Here is a 26,060-nt window from a genome sequence, read left to right as displayed (position 1 = left end):
GTAATATTAACGGTCATGCGATGATGGGTCCGCGTATGAACGGGCATGCTTACATGCCGCTGCAACACGGCCCGCCTGAGCATCCACCGGCTCATTTAGGTTATCAGCCGACTCATGCGCGTCCTTCTCCCGTTGTAGCAGGTCCTTTCCAGCACCCAAAGCCGCCGCAGCAATCGCAGCAACAGCAGCAGATGCAGATGGCCATGTACGCACACAACGGAGTCAGCCCGCACGGAGCGTCGCAAAACAATATGTTTTGCAAACCAGAGCCGATGGAGACCAATCCAGAGCAGAACGAGGCGCTGAGTCTCGTGGTCACGACAAAAAAGAAAAGGCATAAGGTTACAGACACACGCATCACGCCGCGAACAGTGAGCAGGATTTTGGCGCAGGATTCGCCCGAACACGGTTTAAGCAACGGAGCAGCATCAGATTGTCCGTCACCTCGACCGTACCAACAGAACCCACCCCCGCCTCCGCCACCGCCGCCGATGATTCCGGTGTCGTTACCCACTTCAGTAGCGATACCAAATCCTTCACTGCACGAATCCAAGGTATTCTCCCCGTACAGTCCGTTCTTCGGCGCTCACGGCCCGCACATGTACCACATGGGCGGCGTGGGCCCCCACAGTCCGCCTGGAATGGGAGAACCGCGCGATTCACCGCCACTGCCGCACCCGCCCGCCATGCTTCATCCTGCACTACTCGCAGCAGCACACCACGGCAGCTCACCGGACTACGGGCACCTCCGAGCTGCCATGGAGGCCAACGATCGCAACTCAGACTGCAACTCGGCGGACATCTCATACGATGGAGTGCGACCTACAATATCCTTTTCATAATGAAAGTCATTAGATCTTAAGTTATCGAATAGAAACATTTAATATCAACTATTTTTTATATAAAAAAATTTGATACATTAATTTAAACAAACTTGCATATTTTTATTATTAATCACTTTTCCAAATTACTTTCTAATATGTTTTATTATCATATTTATCATTTTGAAATATTTTATGAAATTTAATTATAATTATGCAATCAATCTCAACTGTATATATCCTTGATTCCTGTGTAATCGTCAACATTAACCCCAATGCACCTGCGAAAAGCCAAGCTGATGTTCTTCTGGGTCCGGTATCCAAGTTCTGCTGTCCTGAAGATGTACTTCCCAGATATCCAATTCAACAAGAACAACACAGCGCAACTGGTTAAATGGTTCTCCAACTTCAGGTTAGTGATTTTAATTATATTATTAATTATTCAAAATTGTTATTGAAGATTCGTGAATATTCAATACAAATTTTGAAATCCAATTTACCTAAATTATATAGACAAAATTCTAATATCCTTAGTAATAAAAATATGATAGCTTTTTAGATAATTTTCGAGCATTTATTCTAATTTCCGTATATCGCTATATCGCATGCCTGCAGGTTCTTTTGCGTTACACTTGTATATGAAAAATATTATCAATAATTCAATGAAACAGTTCTCTCTAATATCGGGTGTCACGAATATAAACTTACTGAATTGCTAGCACTTTGTCTTATCTTGGCTTCTGATCGACACGACATGTGCATGTGCTCTATATGTTTTTTTTTAAATCTTTCTGAGAAACTAGCATTATGTTCAATATATGTCATTTTCTGGGGGGACTATGGAATCCCCATTGGGTCGAACCTGAGATATAAATGTTCATTAATTATTGAAATAGAACGATTTTAAGTATAACCACTTGTCGAAATGTTTTTGTTTTTATATGGAACTACAGAAATAAAAGAAATTGCTATTTAGATTTCGTGCAGGGAATGTAATTTATTATTGATATATTGGCGTACATGTTAAAATTCTGATATGATCGTGAAACCATAATTTCTATGATATATATATATATATATATATATATATATATATTTGTTATCTTACGGTTATCTTTATATATCTACCCTTTTTGTTTTAAAAGACTTTATGATGTACATATGAGTTACACGCGACACGGTATTCGCGATATTAAAATCAATAGTTTTATCAGCTCGATGATAAAGTTAGGAAAACGCGATACAAAGCTTTCAGTATAAGAATCTACACAATTATTTTAACAATTAAATGTCTTTCAGTGACTTTTAAATTTTAAAACTCAAACAACATTATTCGGTCATTCAAATCCTACCCCTTGTTCTTAAAATAGTCCTCGATATAGTTTGCTTACGTACTGATGACTCACGACTGGGAATTGATTGCGTCCATCTAACTTGGAGGGTAGATTTTAAAGGGGTATTAATGTGCTGTTCATCGTTCCAAACTGACCATCTGATGTTAGATTTGAATTTATAAAAATATACACCCCTACAGAACAGTTAATTAATCTTTTCTTGGGTTTCGTCGCGCATGTTGTTGTAGATCGAGTGGCACTTTTTTGGGAAAAATCAATAAAGGACAAAGATTGTGCTTAATCCTTATTTAAAAAATACTATTAGAAATGACATATTTTTTAAACAAACTTCATTATGAAAAAGATATCTAATTTTTATTTAAATTGAAACCGAAAGTTTTGCAACTATTGTGATCTTATGAAACGTTAATACTTTATAAATGATTGTTTGAAGTTTATATAATACTCAGACTTACTTTATCGTATAATTTGTGCTTTCTCGTACAATTCCAATTGGAATCTAACATTCGGAGTCAAATGATAAAAATTAATTTAATTAATTTATAAATCTGATTTTTTTTCTATACGTGATTATAACCCAAATTAATTTTTTCTAATTATAATAAGTGTGTAGTTTAAGCACCATACAAATAGGGTTTGGTCTTTTGTCTTGAATAACAAATTTCATTTCAAACAGTCGTATTAATATAAAAACACCCCTTTATCTTATGCGTGCGTCGTGACTTTGGTCATGTTTTCTTTTTTAATTAATTAATTAAATTGTGAATTTCCATACGACTATATTTATTTGTTAGCCACAAGGCGGTGTTGTGGCATATTATAATTTTGACATGGCAGTAATTAGAGAAGTAAATTTATTTTTAAACTTAAATATATATATATATATATATATATATATATATAACATTACTATTACTATTATTATACATATATAACATTTTAAAGTTTAATAATTCAATGCTAATTTTTAATATTTTCACTTGCATTTTATTGCGTTTATTAAATATAGCGATTGCAACAATTCTCGAACCAATTATATAAATTGCGATCAAACGGAAGAAATTTGCGGTCAAAATGCAAAAATTATCTCTCTCAAACATGATAATAAATGCTGTAGACAGATTGAATTAGTCATTATGAAAATCCCAATTTTATATCGAGATTAAAATAAATACGTAAAAATCTAAAAATAATTATTATTTTTTCTTAGTTCCTCAAAATAATTTATTTGTAGTGTAAAATAAAAATTTCGGAGTAAATCTACTTCAATACAATTTTAACCCAATTTTGTGTACCTACTTGATTATATATTTAACGTCACTTTTATGGGATTTTTGTGCTTACTTATACATACCTATTAAATTCCCGATCCTTTATCAGAATTATTTTATGCTGAACTAAATTAATATACTTTTTGTTTATTTATTTACCAAAATACCACTTTTTTATTTAACTCATTCAAATATTTGCTTAAAATAATTCTTAATGGGGCATCCATTAATTACGTGAGGCTTATAAAGGCGAGAGAAATTTGACCAAAAATCATGAAATATCACGTGGAGGGAAGGAAGTTCATTTTTTACTTGAATTAAAAAAAAAATTAAAATCTCATTTAACATTTTTTCTTTTTTGAGTTGGGAAAGAGCGTAATTTCAAATATCTTCAGGTATCACCAAGAGGGAAGGAGGGGTCCAAAAATTCTTGAAAATTGATTACGTGATGTTTTTCACAAATTTTGGCGATATAAATCTATTTGTTACCTTTAACATATGCATGATCCTCTATAGTCCCTACATAATCACATAATGTGCTCGTTAGTTACGGCAATGCATTTCTGTATGGCGTGCTATTAATTAATTAGTCAAGTTCCGAATTAACAGCTAATTATAATCGAGCAATTTCCAGTATTTGCATCGATACTGACGTGGATTTACAGTTTACAAATTTTGAGATTTGAGGTAGAAAGGATATTTAAAAAATTGACTGTATCAACAGCCAAAAACTGTCAATTCTATTGTATATAATTTTCTCATTGATTATTTCCATTATTATCATTTACCAAGTGTGAGCTATTTAGCTTCGAGAAAACTTATTGCGATTCGTTCAAAACATGCAGGTATTCTTTAGAAAGTGAGTTTCAGGGATGTAGTGCAATTATTATACGATTATGATGGCTTTTTACAGTTTTTCGTTTACGTAATTCACTTTTAGACTACGCGTGCATTATTGAGAGAATCAGGTCGATAACCGCGACAGTTATTTGTATTCTAAAGGTTTTCCACGAAAAATATGCGGGTAAAATATATATGTATAACATACCAATGTTGTTAGGAATTGACGATCCGATATGATCTTATATAGGTAGAAGTAGACTAGGAAACTTTTAACTAAATAATTATCTCTGAATACTTACGTATGCCCAATAAAAATTTACTTTAGGATAGTTTTTTAAATACTTGTAAAAGTTTTCAAATATTATTATAATACAAACGCTAGAAACTCATTTAAAACATAAATATTAAAACAGACTTTGATTATATTTTTATTTTTTTTTATTTTTATTTTTTGAGCATTCTCATATACTTGTAATTGGAATCTTATATTCCAAATGTGGAGTCAAAAAACTCCTAGCTTTCTGTGTTTGAAATAAAATTTAAAGGATCTAAATTACATTAAACCGACTTATCAGCAAAAGTTAAGATTTAAAATAGATATGACTTCCTAAAAAAACTATGTTGTATCAAATTTTGGAATTTTTGACCAGCTTAATTTAAATAATTTATTATTTAATTAATTTAAATATTATTTAAATTTTTTTTTCAGAAGTCTTGTGTTTACCTAAATTCAATAAAAAAAATTAAATTTTTGAATACGTTTGGTCAATAATTCAGTTATTTTAAAAATTGAGAGAGGAATTTTTTATGATTTGCCTTTGGAAATGTGAACATAATTTTAGTAAATGTAACAATATTTAAAGGTACTATACCCCCTAAACTAAAAATGATAAACATTTTCTTAAAAAACAAATCGTATTCACATCATTGTCAGAAACATCAGAAAACTCTATTTTTACAAGATCAGATTTTTTTCCAAAAATTGCAGTGAATCAATTTCCGCAATATCTTCTCACACGATAAAATCAATCTGGGAAAAAATTCGTTAAACTTTCTCACGACGCTCCCGAGTCAACTTGCTTGACGATTTCTTATCGTTAACTTCTACGACTTGTCGAAAAAAAAATTAACCGACTTCGAAAAGTCTAGGAAATCACATTCAACACTATTATATCTTCTAACAGTCACAAAATCTAACCCTTGATACGCAAACTCACCCTAAATTGAATATGAGCTATGTGCTATAACCTACCCTCATGATGTTTGAACAATGGTGCAAGCTACCCGGTATGATTTGAAGTTTCCCCTAACAATTTTTCTATTATTTAGGATTCGAAATTCAAGATATGAGCGGTACTAAGCGTTTGACATACATTTTTGCAACGGCCATCCGTCGTTGCACATCTGTCCATGAACTATTTCTCTTTCTTATACATTTATCATATAAGCCGCAGGGTAATGCCTAATTTGGTAGATATTTTATCGGCTATTCATTCAAAATTTTCTCCAAGAATCGTGAACCAAAAAATCAAAAGTTAAAGATCAGTCGGGCCATTTCTTCGTAATTAATTGTTAAAAGTTTTGATTTTTCTGATGATATTTTGGGTAATGTTAGATCTCCTCATACTCATACAAAATTATGAAAAATCGCTAAAAACTTGGAATAGTGAAAAGTGACAAAATTTTGAATTTTTATCGTCCCAATTTGAAAAGTTGCTAATTTTCAATTCTTACTAATTAAGTCGATTTTTTGTACACCTTGGTATTAAAACTGCCCTAGGGCAAATTAACGCTCAAGTTATATTAGTTATTTTAATAACTAGATAAATTTTAAATATAATCATAATTTTAATTAATATAAACTAATGGTCGATGGGATGCCTTAAGGCAAATTGCTGAAACTTTCCGTACCGTAATGAAATATTCGAGGAATATTAAATGTTCTCAAATAGATTATTATAAATACTTTCATTATTCTAACTATAACAAAATATAAGAGTTAATATAAAATATTTTTGTGAATTTTAAAAAAAATAATCTTTTACTAAAAGCAATCGTTCCGTTAAGCAGAACATTTTTTTAATCAATGAAATCGGATGCTTAATTCTTTCAAAAACTGCCATTTTTTGCACATGTAGTTCCTTATCTCCGAAACGACTGGAACTGCCTTCATCAAAAACTAATTACCACTTCTCTTCACTATTACAATTGGAATGTTTTTTGGATCATTCAAATCGGATGCTCTGTTCTCTCAAATACTCGATTTCTGTTTTTTCTACACTCTGCTGTGTATCTCCGAAACTACTGGACCTGTCTTTCTCAAAAACTAATCAACACTTCTCCCTATCAGTAGAAAATCGATTGCTTTTTCAATCATTCAAATCGGTTGAGCGGTGCTCCCGAAAACGTTGACGAAAAATTTTATCCACACATACACATACACATTCATTTTTTCTGAGGTATGCCAAAATATTCAGAAACCTTCAAAACTTGAAGATATGCAAAAATTTTCATTTTCGATTTTTGGCCTATTACTATAACTTACCCCAAGGTAAGGTAATTATGCATTTTAGCTACCTATTGAGTACTGTTCTTGCGTCATTTTTACACTTCAAATATTTTACATAAATTTACTTATTCAACAATTAAATTAATTAAATAAATACAATCTTAATTAATTGTATCAACATCTTATTCAATTTAAAATTACCAAATTGCACCTTTATTTCGAGCGAATGCAACAGCGGGTGCATCAAAGCTCTCTGAGCCCTTCCTTTAACTATGCGTTCGGCGTTACACATTCATATTCCTTTCATTAACAACTCTTATTTGCGTTGCCTTCATTATGCAAAGGGGTTGTTTCTTTTTTATATAAACGGAAAAATAAATTACAACATTGAATATGCAAATGCTTCTTAGCCGAATCGGTCGAAACTGGAAGAGGAAATATTTGACGTATCAGAAAATATATCATTTTATATAATAGAATATAGGTGATTTATATAATTGAAATATTTCAATTCTAAAAATGTTTAATTTCCATTTAATAGTGAACGCACACCGATTTGTGCAATTAATCTGAAATAGGCACGATGATCGCTGCACAGTCAAATAAACAGTACAGATATTGCCCCCGTAAATGGCCATTAACATTAAAAGTGATTGTCATAATTTGTTGTATCTATTATTTTATGTTCGATGCGAGTTAATTGGTTATAATGTATCAACATGTAAATGATATAATTAAACGGCCTACATTAACATTTAACCGATTTGCAAAATCGTGTTCATAAATGCAGCTCAACGCAGATATATGTATATATTTGTATAATGCCAATCAATGACACCGATTCAAATTTAATTCAATGAACTTCGTAGCTGGCCTTCAACTTGCACAATAATGATATTCAATTTATTTAATGATGATAAAAATTAATCATTATGCGTATTGGAAAAAACATCATAGTTTTATTTTCGCGGTAATTGAAACACAAATGAATAATAATAGAAAATGAAAGCGAGACTGTTAATGCAGATACAGTGTTTGTTTTCGAATTATAAAAATCATAATTTACATAATAAAATTAAATAGATATTTTGTTTCGTTATTTTGAATTATTTTGTTTACTATTAAATGTGAATTCTTTAAAAAATGATAAAAGATAAAATTCTAATATTTTCAAAAATTCATTCTAATAATGAATTCTTTAACATCCTTTACTCTTTCTCATATTTTTTCCTGTGAGTTTTTTGCCCCCGCAAAATGTTTTGTTCCTCCTCTCGAGAACGAAACAAAAATCCCGCAAACAAATGATACACTCCTTTGTAATTAATGAATAAAACCAGGTTATGAAACTTGGCAAAGAATAAATAAAGAAACGCGCATTTTATGCACAACCGTGCAGAAAGAAAATGTTGGTAATTATTAATCGGTTTTAATAATTGGACTCTGCCAATTAAAAGATTTTGCTTAGAAGATGTACAAAAAATATATTGGATATATAAAATGCACTGTTACTTACTTTGTATTGTTGAAATATTTGATTATAGTTGTATTTTCAATAATCCATAACTAATTTTTCTGTTTTGTTACAGGGAATTCTATTACATTCAAATGGAGAAGTATGCTCGGCAGGCAGTAAGCGAAGGTGTCAAAAATGCTGATGAATTGCAAGTTGGAGGCGACAGCGAAATTTATAGAGTTCTAAATCTTCATTACAACCGGAACAACCACATAGAGGTATGGGGACCTCAGGTGCGACCCCAGCCACATTGCACAAAATGACACTAGCAAAAATAGCTTGCTTACCTTTCCCTTACAATTCCTTCCGAAAAAAAATCCTATATCATATTTTTTTGTTACTGGTTAATTATCTATTTCGTGATTCAATATCATTTTTAAAACAATATAAATTAAAATTTTTTTAATTAAAAGTTATTCCTTCTCCTTTTTTCACCTTTGCTGTTGTCTTGTATTGTGGCATGGCATGCGCCATTTTATAATTTCTTAATAATATTGTATTTTTATAAGATGAAAAATTTTGTATATTTGTCGAATCGTTATCATTAATATTATTTTGTTTCTCCAGGTTCCATCAAACTTCCGTTACGTAGTGGAGCAAACGTTACGAGAATTCTTCAAAGCGATACAGGGCGGTAAAGATACGGAACAGTCGTGGAAAAAATCGATCTACAAGATCATTTCCCGACTGGACGATCCGGTTCCTGAATACTTCAAATCTCCAAACTTCCTGGAACAATTGGAGTAAAACCGCTCGTCAAGAAATCATTTGATGTCACTGCCCTCACATGCACAGTGCCCTCAAAAGGGCTCAAAAGTAACCAAGTGTTCCTAACAAGGGAATGTGAAATTCCAAACGGATTTTACACACCAATCATTTCGACGATATTTAGGCCTTCAGTTCAAAAATAAATCTAAAAAGTAAATATAAAAGCGTAAAATTTTAAAATTAAAATTATCGTCACTATTTAAAAGAGAAAATAATAAAGTAATATATATTATATAAAGAAAAGTTCTAAAACAAAACTACCAGACAAACCAGGTTGCTTTTTCTGTGTGTATCTCTCTTTGGTTTGCATTCGAATCGAGACGATTCGCACGAATTTATTATTTATTGTGTAAACTGTACGCGGCCCCCCACATGTCGATCTAATAAAACTGTACCATAGACCCTAGAACTTAACAATTAGAGTCGGCCGAGGGTCTGATACCAAATCCGCTGCACATATTAGGAGCCTCTCATTGTACAAATAGGCCGAGAGGCTCAAAAAGGATCTTGATCGGATCCTCGTTCGGCGATGTAACTGTACATACAAAATAGCCACTATTTCAAAGACGGCCCATATCTATAGCAATTATATTTAATAATAATATATATACCGATGAGGATGGTTAACGCTTTGTGTTAATAATGCTGAAGAACCAAAGGTAAATTTGAATTACTAGTCCGCGTATGTCGACCTCAGTCGTAGACTGTCGAGTCCCTTTAAAACCTTTGTACTAATTCAATTGAGATTATGTTTGCATCTCCATATCTCACTCTACAGAATATTAATAATAATTATATTTCAGTTACAGAGCCGTACAACTTATGTTATTTTTTAACTGATTATACAGGATATTTTATTTGCAATAGTGCCAACGCGGTAACCGACAGATCTCAATACCACAAACATAATCAAAATCGATCGGTACGATGGTTGACTCAACACTCTAAAACTTTGGTCGTCATCATAAATTAAATAACCGTATGAATTATTATTTAATTGAATGATTTTATTGATACTAGTATGATTTTTAATTATATGTTTTACACAAAACGCAAAAAAGGTTTAGGTAATTAATATAAATTATATTATAGCTATTATTATTTCACAATGCACTGTATAGCGTAGTTGCAAACACTAATTTTGTGCTCAAAATCTTATAATAATTAAGTTTTGAGCACGGCACATTTGTGGTGAGTTTCCTAGTCAAAATCTCCACGCCTCGTTCGTATCAATAAAATATGAAAGAATAAATTTAAAATACTGTTTATATGAATTATTATATAAAAAAATGTTTATTTGCATAAGGATCTTATCGTACTATCTTCAAGATAAATGAAGTAATTTTAGATTTTTGTCGTATTGTTATTTTGTACACGAACGAAAATCTAAATTTATTTCTAGGAGACTAGTACAAAGTAGTGATATTTCAAAGAACCATGAAATAATGTGCATAGGTTATAGAATAAGTTTGTGATGGAACAGTTATAACACGTTGCACATATATTATTAGTTAAAGAAAACTTTCATGAGATATAAATGAAATTAAAAAATTATTATATGATTTGAAATAGAAACAGGATTGTTGATTATAATCAGCATATAAATATAAATAATTTTTTATTTAAATTATGTTTTTATTTATTTATATATCTATGTTTTTTATTATTTTATAGGTTATTTACTTTGATTTTATAATAATTATATCTTTTTTATTATTTTTTTAAACATTAAATAATTCTTATATTTTATAATAGATTTATTACATATTTTTGTTTTGATGATTTAATTTTCAATTTTATTTACGTTATCTTAATACAATAATTATTTAATCAATTTTTGTTCAAATTTGATCTGCCGGAATATTGAACTAAATTCAATTTTTATCGATAGTGACTATAACTGGTCCAGCATAAATATTTCCTTGCAATTAAACACAAGTCATTTTGGATCGGTAAATCCCATTTGGAACTTGCAACAGCGCCGATACAAACAATGCAACTTAGAAGAATTTTATAAGTGTTTACAAAAAGTTTTTCACAGGGAAATATATAAAGTATTCAGATGTCAGGACTATTCAATGCCAGGTTCAGTTCCGTACATATTTACTCCCGTTTCCCATTAACTAAATGATCTCCCAAATAAATAATCCCGTAATACAAGGTCTCTGATAGTCGCAGAGTCCAGACGTCGCGTCGTTACAGTTTACACTAATCAAATGGTTTTTACATCCTCAGCAATAGCCTCAGGCGCGTTATCGCAAAAACGCGTCGTAGTATCTCTATCGCGAGCCCACAAGCGGTCCGCGATCTCAACCTGCACCCCTCCTCACACACAACAAAACACATACAAACACACAGAACCGCCATCTTGTCAGGGACACAGATGACGTCAAATTCGGCGAAGGGGCCGTTAATCGAACGCCCCTTAATCGCCGAGAGAGCATCCGTTTTAAAGCTCTCCAAAAGAACAAGAAGTCACGACGATGATCCGTTGTCGATCATCTCAAAGTTAAGACGAGAGCCGCGCACCGGTTCAGCGATCCTTCGCGGGGCGCACGGACGGGCGCTGCCCCCAACAATTCGGGGGGGCAAGGCACGATCCGTGCGCTCCTGGAGTATCCGACCAGGCGGGCTCAATCAGCTGTTCGGAATACGTTCGCGAACAGGCAGACATGGATGGTGAGGACTGTTTCTTTCTGTTGGGTTCATCCAACCGGTCACAATTCAGCCGCCACACACAACCGCCCACACAATGTTAATCTCGGGTTGATTTCTTACTACAGCGTTTTGTATCTCGATGTGCATTCGATGATGATCTTTCATATGATGATCACTTGAATTGATTTTTGAAACATTTTACCGGACATTTTTGGAGCTTCGTTACGTTACGATCTCTTTTCGGTTCGCGAGTTTTTGTTTTGCACACAGCATTCAGACAGCTCTCTCGGAATCCGTCGTCAGACAGGCGTCGGATAATTTTACTTCTGATGATTTACAGTATAATGATAATATTCAAACCGTATAGTTTACAGATGAACATGTTCTCGGCCAAGTTTAGGAACCCCGGTCTAAAAAAATATCACGAAAAAAGTACAAGCTTATTTGAAGCACCTTCGCGCCTTATCTTATTAAAAAAAAATTGAGCAAAAATAATGTAATTGTGTGTAATTTTTACCAAAATCTGCCTTATATTCTATTTTCTTATACAAAAAGGAAATCCTATCTAGTGTGATTATTTGCTGTAGAGGAAAACGATTCTCAAAGCGTTCGGATTGTATTATTTTCAAACAAGTCTGAGCACATTCGGTTATTCGTTGATTCGCCTATAAAGGGTTGCTTCCACTAAGCAGTGACCGTCACATGCGGCTGCAATGCCGCGCTCCTCTCCATGACCCCATCCCAAATTTCCCAAATCCCCAAATCCTGCAGCATTCCAAAATTTCCACTGACAATGACCTCCAGCATCTTTGCCAACCCATCATTTACCTTACCCCCTTCTAGTCCAATACGATAAAGCTACATAAACATATTAGTCTTAGAGTATCATATAATAATTCTTGAGTGTGGGATGTAGTATATGTACAATTGTTGGTATACTCCATGCGGTCGTGGCCCCTTCGCCGCGTTGTTTTTTTCTTGTGTTATCAGGTGTTGATTTCCGTTGCCCGCGGGCCGTCTTATGATTGACAGACGCCCTCAACCATCACGTAAATTTGTTTCCGATCCGACTACTCACATTCTAGTTTTGGGAATGAGCGGACGATCGGCCGATTGCTCTCAATTCTGAAATAGCCATTTAGACTCTGACCACATCCAAATCCGTTCTGCAATAGTATGAAGGCAACCAAATAAAATATTAACTGAAAAAACTACAGATCATTCAAAATAATCTTTGGAACTAGGCAATCACTCATTCAAAAAACACACTGGGCCAAATCGTCCGATCTAAAGTGCCTTCAAAAATGTTGATTTTTTACGAAAAAAAAAAAATACAAAAAGGGCCCTAAATAGAACTTAACGCCCCACCAAAGCATTCGGCCGAGCTCCCGCCGCCCACTGTATTTTGATTTAGTTAAAGAAGGGCCCCGATCGCAAATCTAAGGTTATAAATAAATTATATTGTTACGCTAAGTCGCTCTTATAATCCATGGTATAGAACATGACTAGTTTGTAGGAACCCATTACGTACATAATAATTATATTGATACATATTATAACAATGCTATAATAAAATGAATGGTTTTCAGTTGAAGCGCCCGCCACTCTACAAACCCTCATGTTACTAATTATAACTAAGTAAGACATAGCGATTTGTTAATATAATGATTTACTGCTGGTTATTCGTTCTCGTTAAGGCTGATCTCGTTATGTTTCCTAGTTCGGGATATGAATAGTGACGACGGGGAAGGCGTCAGTTTCAGTTGTCAGCCGATGAACCTGTCGTCCCGGCATCATATTCCGGGCGATTTAGTTTCTCATAGTGACGGATCCGGTCGTCGATCGTTTGATCGTTCGATCCGGATCTTTTGCTGCGGTCTTCCTGCAGATGCCAACTGCAGGCATCGTGCCGTTGGGTTTGAGTTAGTTAGGCATTATCATCCCGCAATCAGCAATAGCCACGTACCACCAGACACAGTTTGAACCACGAACGTACAGTACCATAACTACTACTATTATTATTATTATTATTATATATCTTGATACTTTTTAAGGATTACAAATCTTTCAATATTATATTTAATATGTTTGCAAAAATGAAGAGAATCGTGCACTCTGCTACAAAGATAATAATATTTAATATTGATAATGATATATTTAGTAGAGGTGTACGCAATGTTGGCAAAAATGGCTCAACGTTTTGTTTATAGAGATATCCCCGCCGGCCTGATCGAGAGGTGTCCGCCAAAATTATATATCTATTATAATGACGTTGTAAAAATTATTCAGAAAGAGTATTTTTCTATTGATATTTTCTAACGTTGGTGTAAAAAGGCAAAATTTCATAAAAAATTATTATAGTAAAATTTTTAGATAAATATGTAGACGTCATCGTTTTTGTATTTAATTTTAAGCTTAGGTCTGATAAAATTTAGGAACTTTAAATATATATGTAAATATATGAAAAAAAATATTATATAGGGCACCTCTGGTATTTGGGAAAGCGGGGTCTTCTATTTATAGATATAAAAAGTATATAAATTTTAAATTTAATTAAAAGAAAAATTCTATATCGTTCCGAGTATAAAGAATATTATAAGAGATGGAACTCGGAGACTGTCCTAGGATCAAATTGTAATGTCTACTGCTAATTGTAAGCCGTGAGATGACTAGCATAGTTGTAACAAACACACGAAATACGTACAAACCTATCCTATAAGAAGAAAATGGATCAGAGGCCTTTCTGTGGCCTATCAAATCAAATCAAGTCAGTCAAGGTGATAAAAGTGTTAGTGAAGGTAAACAAAAGCATTCAAAATGATGTTTGCCTTTCAAGCCTCAGCACGGTCCCTGATTCATTTTATAAAATAAGAAATGTGAATTGTAGTTGTAATCTAGCTCGTGTGCAGTTGGTTGATGCATAATATCATTGCTAATTCTTACTATAATTAATTAATCTATGAATTAATAATAATAAAAGTAAACATATTATGCTTATTATTTATCTTGTATTAAGGCGTGTGTCTTTGTCCATACATGTTATTAGAAGTCTCAAACTGTTTGGTGTAATAATGAACTATAGTTTAAAACTAATATCGCAAATCAAATCAATTTCAATCCATGTATACTATTTAAACGTTTTTTGAAAGTGGAAAGTAATAAATGAATTTGTGTTTTTCATTTTTACTTTACCCATGCAATATATAAATATTTTCACTTCTGTACTGATTGTTATTTTTGAAGTATATGATTTTATTTTATAATATTATTCCATATATATGCAGATTTTAATAGTAATACAGTAAAATTTAATTTAGAAAAATATGTGTATTTTTTATAAAATAGCCTCCCTCTATTTATTACCATTTCAGAAATATTTAAATAGAAGCTACACCAGTGATTCCCAACCTTTTTTGGGCCCGCCCCACCTTGAGGTTTATTAAAACTTTATGCCCCCCATACAATTTTTTTTTGTTCTTGAAAAAATGCGAATGATAACTTTTAAGATGAAATCGCTATTAAATTGCTATTAAAATCATAAGTAAAATTTCGGGATAAGCCAACAAACGGAAATTTGAAACCAAATTTATTACTGTTTTTTCAAAATTTATTTCAGGCAATACTTAAGCTAAAATAAAGATTTTATATTAGGTTCTAACTTACTAAGCTTTTTCTTTTTTCAATAAATATAGCAAATTTTTGTATATATGATTACATTTGGGCACTTGGTTCCATTTTAGTTGAGATTTTCTTAACTCAGAACGGTATTTATTTAAATTATATTTCTTTTTGTGAAATATTTTTTAGCTATCAGTTTGGGAACTAAGTAAGTGATCATATATTTCTAGAAATTGATAGTTATCGTTGGCAACTAAGTAATTTGGCGCATTTTTGTTAAAAAATCAAAGACAATTTTTGCATGGAATTAAATGAATTTGTTCTGTATATCATTTTGATAGAAGACCTTTTGTTATTTTCCAAGAAGCATCATTATCCCAAGTTTATAAAACTTTTAGTTTTTATTAGCAAAAACTGAATTAGGCACAATTTAACACCATCATGATTTTTTCACCAAAAATCATCAAAATTTTCAAATTGCCCCCCGGTGGGGCGTGCGCCCCACGTTGGGAAACACTGAGCTACACACAATGTTTCAGACTTATAAATTGGTAAGTGGTATTTGATAAATGTTAAAATCATAATTAAAATCAAAATTATAATCTTAAAGATTATAACTTTTTACCCATGCAATATAAAAATATTTTCACTTTCATACTGATTGTTATTTATGGAGTACACGATTTTATTTTATAATATTATTCCATGTATATGCAGAGAGTAATAAAGTAAAAATTAATATAAAAAAATTAAATATTTTTATTAACATCCCTATATTTATTAATTTTTTTCAGCAAATTTTAAATGAAAGAAACACAAAATTTTGAGTACACATAAATTAGTAACTTGGTATGAATATTTTAGCATTTTTAGAACCTTATTCTAATATTGAAACATATTTAAAAATAGCGCCACTAAAACTGGTTGTGAAATCTATACGTGTTCTCGTGAACTTTTTTTCATTGAGTTTTGTTCTTGGATCAGTTTGAAACTGCGCTTGCCGATGGTTTGGAAAGGCGGAGGAATATTTTAAATAGTTAGGCCATCTGCCAGAAAGGACTTTGAACCAGAACTACGCTTATGTTTTGTAAGAGGGCTTTGAATCTGAAATACACTAGGGTTGTAAAAGGTAATTGGATTTGATTCTCACTCACAACTTGTGAGCCACAAGAACAAATATATTATATAACAATCCGAATTGTACTCATTTTTTTTTTTTCAGATTAATTTACAACATTTTACACAAGAAGTATTCATCATTGATTTTCAAACGCTCGCAATTTACGTATTACATTTAAAATTAATATAGAGTTAATATTACTATACAAGTCAAGAGTCATGATACATATATAATGCAATTATTATATTTATATAATATAAAATAATCATCACTTTAACAAATTTAGTCAATGCGCAAAATTGTTATTGTATTTTAGCTAATCATACCTAATAAATATTTAAACTAGTGGTGTATGGCATCGAGCCTTAAGGCAAATTGCTGGTACTTCCCGTACTGTAACGAAATGTCGAGGAATATTAAATATTTTCAAATAGATTATTATAAATAAATACTGTAACATTGTCTAATATTTATAAGAATTATTTAAACTGAATTGCAAAGTTAAAATTATTTATTTAAAGTATATTAGTGAGCTTTAGAACTTTAGTTAGAAAAAAAATTAAAATTCAAATTATTTTCGATATTCAAAAAAAAATGATTTTAAGAAATTAAAAAAAAATTTTTTTTTCAATAGCAATCATTTCGTCAACACAAGCAGAAAGTTTTTTGAATAATTCAAATCGGATGCTTAGTACTCTCAAAAACAGCCATTGTTTGCACATTTAAATCGGTGTCTCCGAAACAGCTAGACCTGCCCCTGCCAAAAACTAATCAGTACAAATTGATTGTTTTTAGATCATTCAAACCGGATGCTTCGTTCTCTCATTCTTTGCTGTGTATTTCCGTAACGGCTGGACCTGCCTTTGCCCAAAAACAAATCAGCACATCCGCCTATCAATAGAAATCAAATGTTTTTTAATCATTCAAATCGGTTGATCCGTGCGCCCGAAAAAATAAACGAAAAAATGCAGACATACAAAACACACATACACACATCCATTTTTGCTGAGGTATGCCAAATGCTGAAATTTTCATTTTCGATTTTTGGCCTATTACTACAACTACTCTAAGGGAAGTTAAAAATATTGAATTCATATAAAATATTAAATATAACGGAAATGTTAGCAAGTCGAATTTTATCACAAAAACAAACTTGGTGAGATTAAGGGGGGATTTGTTGTAATAATTTATTATTAAACTAATTGAACTTTAAAGTTGGCGCCATTATATACTCTTCTTTTATCTACGGTTGGCGCTTTAAATGGCGCCATTGGTCACCATCAATCAAAAACTCTGCAGTTGCCCATCTTTATATAAATCTAAGGGCGATCTGGCAATTCAGAAGTGTGGAAAGCCAATTTTAGTTCTTTTGGTTTTGCTCTTGGTGGAAGCAGCATGGCAAAAAGCAGGAACCCTTTACGAAGTGAGTACTTTAAAATAATATATGTATACAGTTAATTGTGAAGTCCAGTTAAGGAAAAATAGTTTAGGTTAAGTATTTTTATTATTATTGCAATTCTTAAAGTTTTTCTTTACAAGAACTCCAGAAATCGATTTTTATATATTTTTTACATATCGTATTCATAGCACAAAATATTAATGACTTTTGTTTATTAACTTCCCGTAGGGTAGTTATAGTAATGGTCCGAAAATCGAAAATGAAAATTTTTGCATTTCTCGTCGTTTTGAAGGTTTCTGAACATTTTGGCATACCTCAGACAAATTGGATGTGTGCGTTTGTCCACCGTTTTCTGGCGCAACGATTAACCGATTCGAATGGTTAAAAAAACATTCGATTCCTATTGATAGGGAGATATGCTGATTAGTTTTTGGCAAAGGCAGGTCCAGCCGTTAAGGAGATACGTAGTAAAGAGTGCACATAATACAAATCGAGTTTTTGAGAGAACGGAGTATCCGATTTGAATCATCTAAAAAACATTCGATTTGTAATTATTGGTAGAAGAGGTGATTAGTTTTTGGCAAAGGCAAGTCCAGCCATTTTGAAGATACAGTGCTAAATTGCAGTTTCTGCTTGTTTTAACAAAATAATTGCTTTTGTGAAAAACATTTCGATTTTTTATACAAAATTTTTTTTTGTATATCGAAAATAGTTGAGATTATATTTTTTATTCTGACTAAAGTTCTAATATACTATAAAAAAATAATTTCAACTTTGCAATTTAGTTTATTCAAGTTTATAAATATTAGAAAATGTTACAATATTTATAATTTATTTGGAAGCATTTAATATTCCTCGAACATTTCGTTACGGTACGGAAAGTTTCAGCAATTTGCCTCAAGGCACGATGCCATACCCACTAGTTAAATATTTTTTCATTTTTGAATATACGAACAAATTTTCTCTGGTTGTTTTATATATAAAACACTTGTATCTAGAATATCAAAAATATAACAATTTTATTTTTATACATTGTACATATTATAAAATTTAAATTGATATACGAAAATGATCCTAAATGATCCAAGTTTATTTCCTCATACCACAAATCTTAAAGAATACCAATGCTTAATTTTAAGTTAAATATTTAATAAACATTTTTTATTCGTGACTTATCAATTTTAGTATTTTGCATCAAAACAGGCATACTCAAACACTACACTCTGAAGAGCTCATTGTTTTAATAACCAGTTAACGTCTATATCTGTCTAGAATTTATATGAAGAATGCAAACACTATTTTAACTAGTATTTTAAATATTTATTTATTAGACCAAAACAAACCATAATACATAATTATATATAAATTATAAATATTATTTTATTGTATGAACATATTGAATATACATTAGGGCATAAATAAAATTGTTCTTAGCACATTTGTTTACAGTATGAATTTCGATACCAAATAAAAGTTAGACTTTCTTCGAAGACTGGTAGGACTCTGAACGTCCGTCCCTTGAATTCCTGGTGTCAAGTGCTGTTATTTAGCAATTACTGTAATGTTTTAGCTAGATACATCTGAGAGTTAGCACGATTATTTAAAGCAAAGCGAAAATAGAGGCAAAATCGTCACATGGACGTGGTTACGATCAGAACTTTATTGGAAGCACATGGATTCTGCAAAGTACAAAATTAAACCAAACATTAGATAGTATTTGTATAGTATCTTATAGTATAGTATCAGATATTTTTATAACATCATTGTGTTGCTAGATATGAGTCAAGAAATTGGAAATAAATTAAATATTAAGTGATAATTCAAATAAGTGTATTATTTTTATGCTGTTTCCAGATTTATATTGCCTATTGCCTATGTTATAATGCCACCATATTATATATTGTGATAAGAGTTTTATTCATTTTGTAAGATTGCGTGTATTTATTTTTTATATTAATTTAAAAAATCAATTTTTCAACAATCTTCCAAAAATTTCAGAATTTTCTTTAGGTTAATTTTAAATATCACGACGTATCAACAAAAAGGCGGTCCAAATATCCTTAAAAATCAATCACGTGGTTAATGAACGGCATATAATTTTTAATTTTTTTTTGACATAATTTTTGTACATTAGTGAAAACTAGATAAAATTTACTAAAATCTAGGAAATACTATTATTTTTATTTGTATATTAAATTTTTGAATAATTAGTAGTTGAAATGTGGTTTTTAGTACATATTGAGTTAATTTGCCATGCATGAATTTAGAACATGTTTTACTTTTCTTTGAATAACTTTCAATTTTTATTCTAGATAATATTTAACTGGTTGATACTTGTAAAAACTAGATAAAATTTTCCTAAATATAGTATCACTTATTATATACTCTTTCATATTGGATTTTTTGATAATTCATAGTTGAATTGCGGACCTTACTTGACTTTTTGTCAAAGTACTTTTAATTTTTGTTCCAGACATTATGATTTGTTTACATTAGTAAAAACTAGATAGTTTTTACTAAAGTCTTGTAAAAACTTTTAGAAACACTTGCATATTGAAATTTTGGATAATTCGTAGTTGAATTGTGGACTTTTCTTCACATAACTATTGATTTTTATTTTGTACATTATAAAGTGTTTTCATTAGTAAAAACTAGATAAAATTTACTAAAATATAGTAAAAACTGTAATATGCACTTGGATATAGAAATTTTGAATAATTTGTAGTTGAAATGCGGACTTCAGTATTTTGATAAATTGCAATACATATATGGAAATAGATTTTTTTTTACTTTTTGTCAACTAACTTAACTTTTATCATGATTTGATTACCTTAGTAAAAACTAGATCAAATTTTCTAAAATTTTGGAGAAACTGTTATATACACTTGGATATTAAAATTTCTCATAATTCGTAATTTTTGAAAGGTTTTTTTTCCACAAAATGCTCTTTGAATTAACTGTTCATCGCATCACAAATGTTTACATTTAATTTTAAATATACTAATAGTTCATTAAATTATTTTCAAAGCAAAACAAATAGCAACCAATCCTTTACCTAAATTCATCGATCGGTGTTTAGCGTTGCAGTATAAGCGCGGCTTCAGAAAGATACGTATGAATAATTATAAAATTTTCTGTATCGGAGAAGCATAATATAATAATGTCTGTCTGTCTGTTTCAAAGGACAAAAAAGCAGTTTATTTGACAAACGAAATACCGAGGCCAAGGAACTGTGCGAAAACTGGTTCCGCGACTTGGAGTTATATCTGTGGGTGCGCGCTGCTGCTTATATTATATACATTTATACATATATTTTGTATTGGCTGCAACGGCTCTCCTTGTGCCGTGCCGTGCTCTCCTGCCTAATTGATCCCGGCTCATCAACGCTTTTGCATTACAATGTTGTGTTATGCAGACATATTCCCAACAGGTCCGTACTTGAATAATAATCCATTCTTTGCACTGAAAGATTTCAGCATTGGTAAAAACTAAACTAGATAAAGTTTACTAAATTATAGTAATAACTGTTATATACATTTGGATATTGAAATTTTGAAAAATTTATTAATTTGCTATATATGGATTCAGAACATTTTTAACTTTCCGTAGGGTAACTTACTGTAATCGTCCAAAAATCGAAATTGAAAATTTTTGCATTTCTTCACGTTTTGAAGGTTTCTGAACATTTTGGCATACTTCAGAAAAAATGGATGTGTGTGTGTTTATTTGTGTGTATGGATACAATTTTTTGTTCACATCAAAATCAATATCGAAAAATCTCAGCACATAATTGTTTCTCTAAAACATCACAACAGTCCACCTATCATCATGAATAATTCAATAATTCCACTATGCAATTCTGTTAAATATTTAGGCATGCACATTGATTCGAAATTGACATGGAGAACGCACATTGAATATAAAAAGAAACAAATCCAACTGAAAATAAAAGATTTTTACTGGCTTTTTGGAGGAAATCTGAAATCTCTCTCGATAACAAGGTACTTTTGTATAAAACTATGATAGTGCCCATTTGGACTTATGGAATCGAACTATGGGGTTGCTCATGCAAATCTAACATAAACATCATTCAAAGGTGCCAGAATAAAATTCTGCGTATCCTTACTAATGCGCCTTGGTATATTTCGAATTTTTGCCTACATAAGGATTTGAAAATCTCAACAGTCAACGAAATGATCAAGATTAGAAGTTCATCTTTCAACAATAAATTAATCCAGCATACAAATCCTACAATTCAAGCGATTCAGAGACCGATAAGAAGATTGAGCAAGAAATGGCCTTCCGATCTACCAAAGTCCTAGCCCAATGTCTGCACGCGTCCTGACGTAGTACGCGGCATACATCATCACGTCATCGTTCATTTATGTTATTATTTTTGTATTACTGTTTTAATTTAATTTTTATTTTAACTTTTTTCATTTTATATTCAATGTATTGCATTTTTTGTTTTTTTGTATTTTTTTTTTGCTCATATCAATTTTGTAAATAAGACATTAAAGTCTTGATTAACAAAAATAAATTGTAACAAAAAAAAAAAAAAAAAAAAACGTTTTCGGGCGCATGAATCAACCGATTTGAATGGTTCAAAGAATTATATAAATCGATTTGCACAGTTAAAATTATTTATTCGAAGTATATATGTGAGTTTTAGAACTATAGCTAGAATTAAAATTAAAATTCGAATTATTTTCGAAGTTAAAAAAAAATCGAGAAAAAAAAATATTTTTTTGGGGGTAAAAAATCTAGAAGAAATCGTTGCGTCAAGCAGAAAGCAGAAAGTATTTTGAATTATTCAAATAGGATTAGTTTTCGGTGTCTCCAAAACGGCTGGACCTGCCTTTGCCAAAAACTAATCAGCACATCACCCTATCAATAGGAATCGAATTTTTTTGAATTATTCAAATCGCTTCATTCGTGTTCCCGAAATCGTCGATGAAAATTTGTATCCGCACACACATACACACACACGCACACACACACATACACACACACACATCCATTTTTTCTAAAGTATGCCAAAATATTCAGAAACCTTTGAAAAGATTTATAAAAATTTTCATTTTCGATTTTTTTGCGATTTATAAAAATTAACACACTAAATTAACATTAAATACACACACACATCCATTTTTTCTAAAGTATGCCAAAATATTCAGAAACCTTTGAAAAGATTTATAAAAATTTTCATTTTCGATTTTTTTGCGATTTATAAAAATTTTCATTTTCGATTTTTTTGCGATTACTATAACTTACCCTACGGGAAGTAAATAAATTAATTTTTTCAACACCACATTTCATTTCATCTATTGGGTGGGTGAAAATATATTTTATTCAAGTGTGTACGTCAACTGTAATCAGTAGCTACAAGCGAAGCACACAACTGGTGCATAGACTGGTGCAGATTCTTATTAGAATCACCATTAAGCGCTCGGCGTAATTTCAAATTTTAATGAATTTTTATAATTGAACTACTTTTTTTATTTTTTCTAAATTATGCCAAAATGTTCAGAAATCTAAAAATGCAAAAAAATCTATTTCAATTTTTGGACCATTACTATAACTTACCCTATGGAAATATAACAAATACCTAAATTATTTTTTATTTTATGTTTATTAAATGATGTAAAGTTATATAATTTATATTCGTTTGACTCTTATTTTATACGTAATGCGATCATTATGCAAATTAAATTGATTAAATATTAAGCATGCACAAAAATAAAAATAGAAATATATACTACACATACAAAATATATATAAAATCTATTTAGCATGCATTAATATGAGTCAAAATTAAATTAAGCCTTATAAATTAATTATAATAATATTAAAATGATTTAATAACGTTCAAAAAAAAAATTCTACAGGTTCCACCGAGATTTGAACTCGGATCGCTGGATTCAAAGTCCAGAGTGCTAACCATTACACCATGGAACCTCTGACGAACGCTAGAGACAGGGCGTATGTATTTCACAAGCCACGGCGTCGGCGCTATGCCAAAACGTTTCGCGGCTAAAATACTTCGAGAATTTGTTGATTTTTATATATATTACGCTATTAGTATATGTAGAAAAGAGTCGTCATCGATATCTGTATATATTAGTCAAAATAAAAATTAATTATTTTAGGCAAAAATAGTTTTCCCATGCGGGGAATCGAACCCCGGCCTCCTGGGTGAGAGCCAGGTATCCTAACCACTAGACAACATGGGAGTTGGGTAAAAGACTTATATACGGGTTCAAATACTGCATTGCAACGCTGAGTTTTTAAAGCATTTTAAATAATTTATTAATATTATAAAGTTATATTAATTAATATACTTTATAATTAATATAAGCCTAATAAAATACAATTTTTTTACTGATACTTAACGTACTTTTCGAAAATGAATATAAACTTACGACTAGAAGATTGTAAATAGAGTATGTTTTTTTTTTCTTGAATCTTGAATTAGTGGTCCTTGTTAAAATATGTATATTTTCAAGACTATTTTTTATAATTTAAATTTTATGCTTTATTAACTTCCCGTAGGATAAGTTTTTGTATTGGGCCGAAAATCGAAATTGAAAATTTTTACATTTCTCGGCGTTTTGAAGGTTTCTGAACATTTTGGCATATCTCAGAAAAAATTAATGTGTGTGTGTGTATGTATGTATGGATACAAATTTCCAGTCACGTTTTCGGGCGCACGGATCAACGGTTTCAAAAAACATTCGATTTCTATTGATAGGGAAAAGAGCTGATTAGTTTTTGGCAAAGGCAGATCCAGCTGTTTCGGAGATACGGAGAAAAGAGTGCAGAAAATAAAAATCGAGTTTTTGAGTGAACGGAGCGTCCGAATTGAATGATCTAAAAATATTCAATTAGTAATGATTGGAAGAAGTGTTTATTAGTTTTTGGCAAAGGCAGGCCCAGCCATTTCAAAGATACGGAGCCAAATATGTAAAAAATTGCAGTTTTTGAGAGAAGTAAGCGTCCGATTTAAATGATTCAAAGAACTTTCTGCTTGTCTTAACAAAATAATTGATTTTAGATTTTTTTTTTTAATTTTTTGTATATCGAAAATAATTCAGATTTTATTTTTAATTCTGACTATAGTTCTAATATACTTTAAACAAATAATTTCAACTTTGCAATTTAGTTTATATAATTCTTATAAATATTAGACAATGTTACAATATTTATAATAATCTATTTGAAAACATTCAGTATTCTACAAACATTTCGTTACAGTACGGGAAGTTCCAGCAATTTGCCTTAAGGCACGATGCCATCCAGCCCACTAGTTATTTTTTATATGATCGTAAAATTTCATTGTTTTATACTAAGAAAATCATTTATTTACTTTATAAAATTGTGGTTATATACTGAATAACATATACTATATTAATATAAAATATGCTCAACATCAATTGAATAAATAATTAAAATTTGTATTTGCATATTTCAGTAATTAGTAAAATAAAAGTACAATGAAATAAAGTAAATATTAGTAAAATAATATTTCAGGTTCCACCGAGATTTGAACTCGGATCGCTGGATTCAAAGTCCAGAGTGCTAACCATTACACCATGGAACCGATAAGGACTCAATTATTAATCATTTGAATTCTCTGATTAATTGATCTTGTTCAATTAAAAATAGATCATGATTATGTAAAAGGAAATATTTGCTTTTGATATGTCATAGAAAAAAATTGAAACATTTTTACAATTCAATTTCTAAAAATAATTCCTCAATTCATATATATATTTGAAATATTTCTGTACGCACTAATATAAATTAATATTAATGTGGAATACTATATATAGAAATCTATATGTATTTTATTAGTTGCTCAGTTATTAAATTAATTTTTCTGGTAATGCATTTTTTATAATAACAACTTTCACTTATTGAGAATTCGTTTTATACTCATTATTTAATTTCTCAAAAGGGGAAGTTTATATTTTTGCTAGGATGTGTTTTCTTGAAGTCCCATTCAAATAATATCGATTTATGAAAACATTGACCGATCATTTGCGTGACCTTGTTATTTACTTGCTGGCTCAGTTTCCAAAGTATTTCCAAAAATATATTGTAGATAGGAATTAAAATCAAATACCAACCGAGGGCAGTTGTATCTTCTATCGATATATCGATTCAACTTCAGATGGTTTATTTG

General features: G+C 30.9%; 1 protein-coding gene and 3 non-coding genes across 4 annotated transcripts in view; 1 reads left to right on the top strand and 3 right to left on the bottom strand.

Annotated features, from left to right (window-relative positions):
• The window catches only part of LOC113372637 (homeobox protein prospero-like), a 171,525-nt gene extending 162,466 nt beyond the window's left edge, over positions 1-9,059 (top strand). Inside the window, exons 5-8 of the mRNA XM_026612995.1 lie at positions 139-827; positions 1,079-1,233; positions 8,386-8,530; positions 8,880-9,059. Coding sequence (XP_026468780.1) covers positions 139-827; positions 1,079-1,233; positions 8,386-8,530; positions 8,880-9,059 — 1,169 coding nt within the window. The remainder of the gene's footprint in view (positions 1-138; positions 828-1,078; positions 1,234-8,385; positions 8,531-8,879) is intronic.
• Positions 9,060-23,761: 14,702 nt separating this feature from the next.
• On the bottom strand, positions 23,762-23,833 carry Trnaq-uug. Its single transcript has one exon. It is a non-coding gene; the product is annotated as a tRNA-Gln (tRNA).
• Positions 23,834-24,036: 203 nt separating this feature from the next.
• On the bottom strand, positions 24,037-24,108 carry Trnae-cuc. Its single transcript has one exon. It is a non-coding gene; the product is annotated as a tRNA-Glu (tRNA).
• A 1,295-nt stretch (positions 24,109-25,403) lies between these two features.
• Positions 25,404-25,475, bottom strand: Trnaq-uug. Its single transcript has one exon. It is a non-coding gene; the product is annotated as a tRNA-Gln (tRNA).
• Between the last annotated feature and the right edge of the window lie 585 nt (positions 25,476-26,060).

This window comes from Ctenocephalides felis, unplaced genomic scaffold (genome assembly GCF_003426905.1).
Source record: "Ctenocephalides felis isolate EL2017-DRISC unplaced genomic scaffold, ASM342690v1 CF-g0.4_SCAFFOLD_01604, whole genome shotgun sequence".
Lineage (NCBI taxonomy): Eukaryota > Metazoa > Arthropoda > Insecta > Siphonaptera > Pulicidae > Ctenocephalides > Ctenocephalides felis.
Note: the sequence above shows the minus strand (reverse complement) of the source record. Positions and strands in the feature narration are given on the sequence as shown.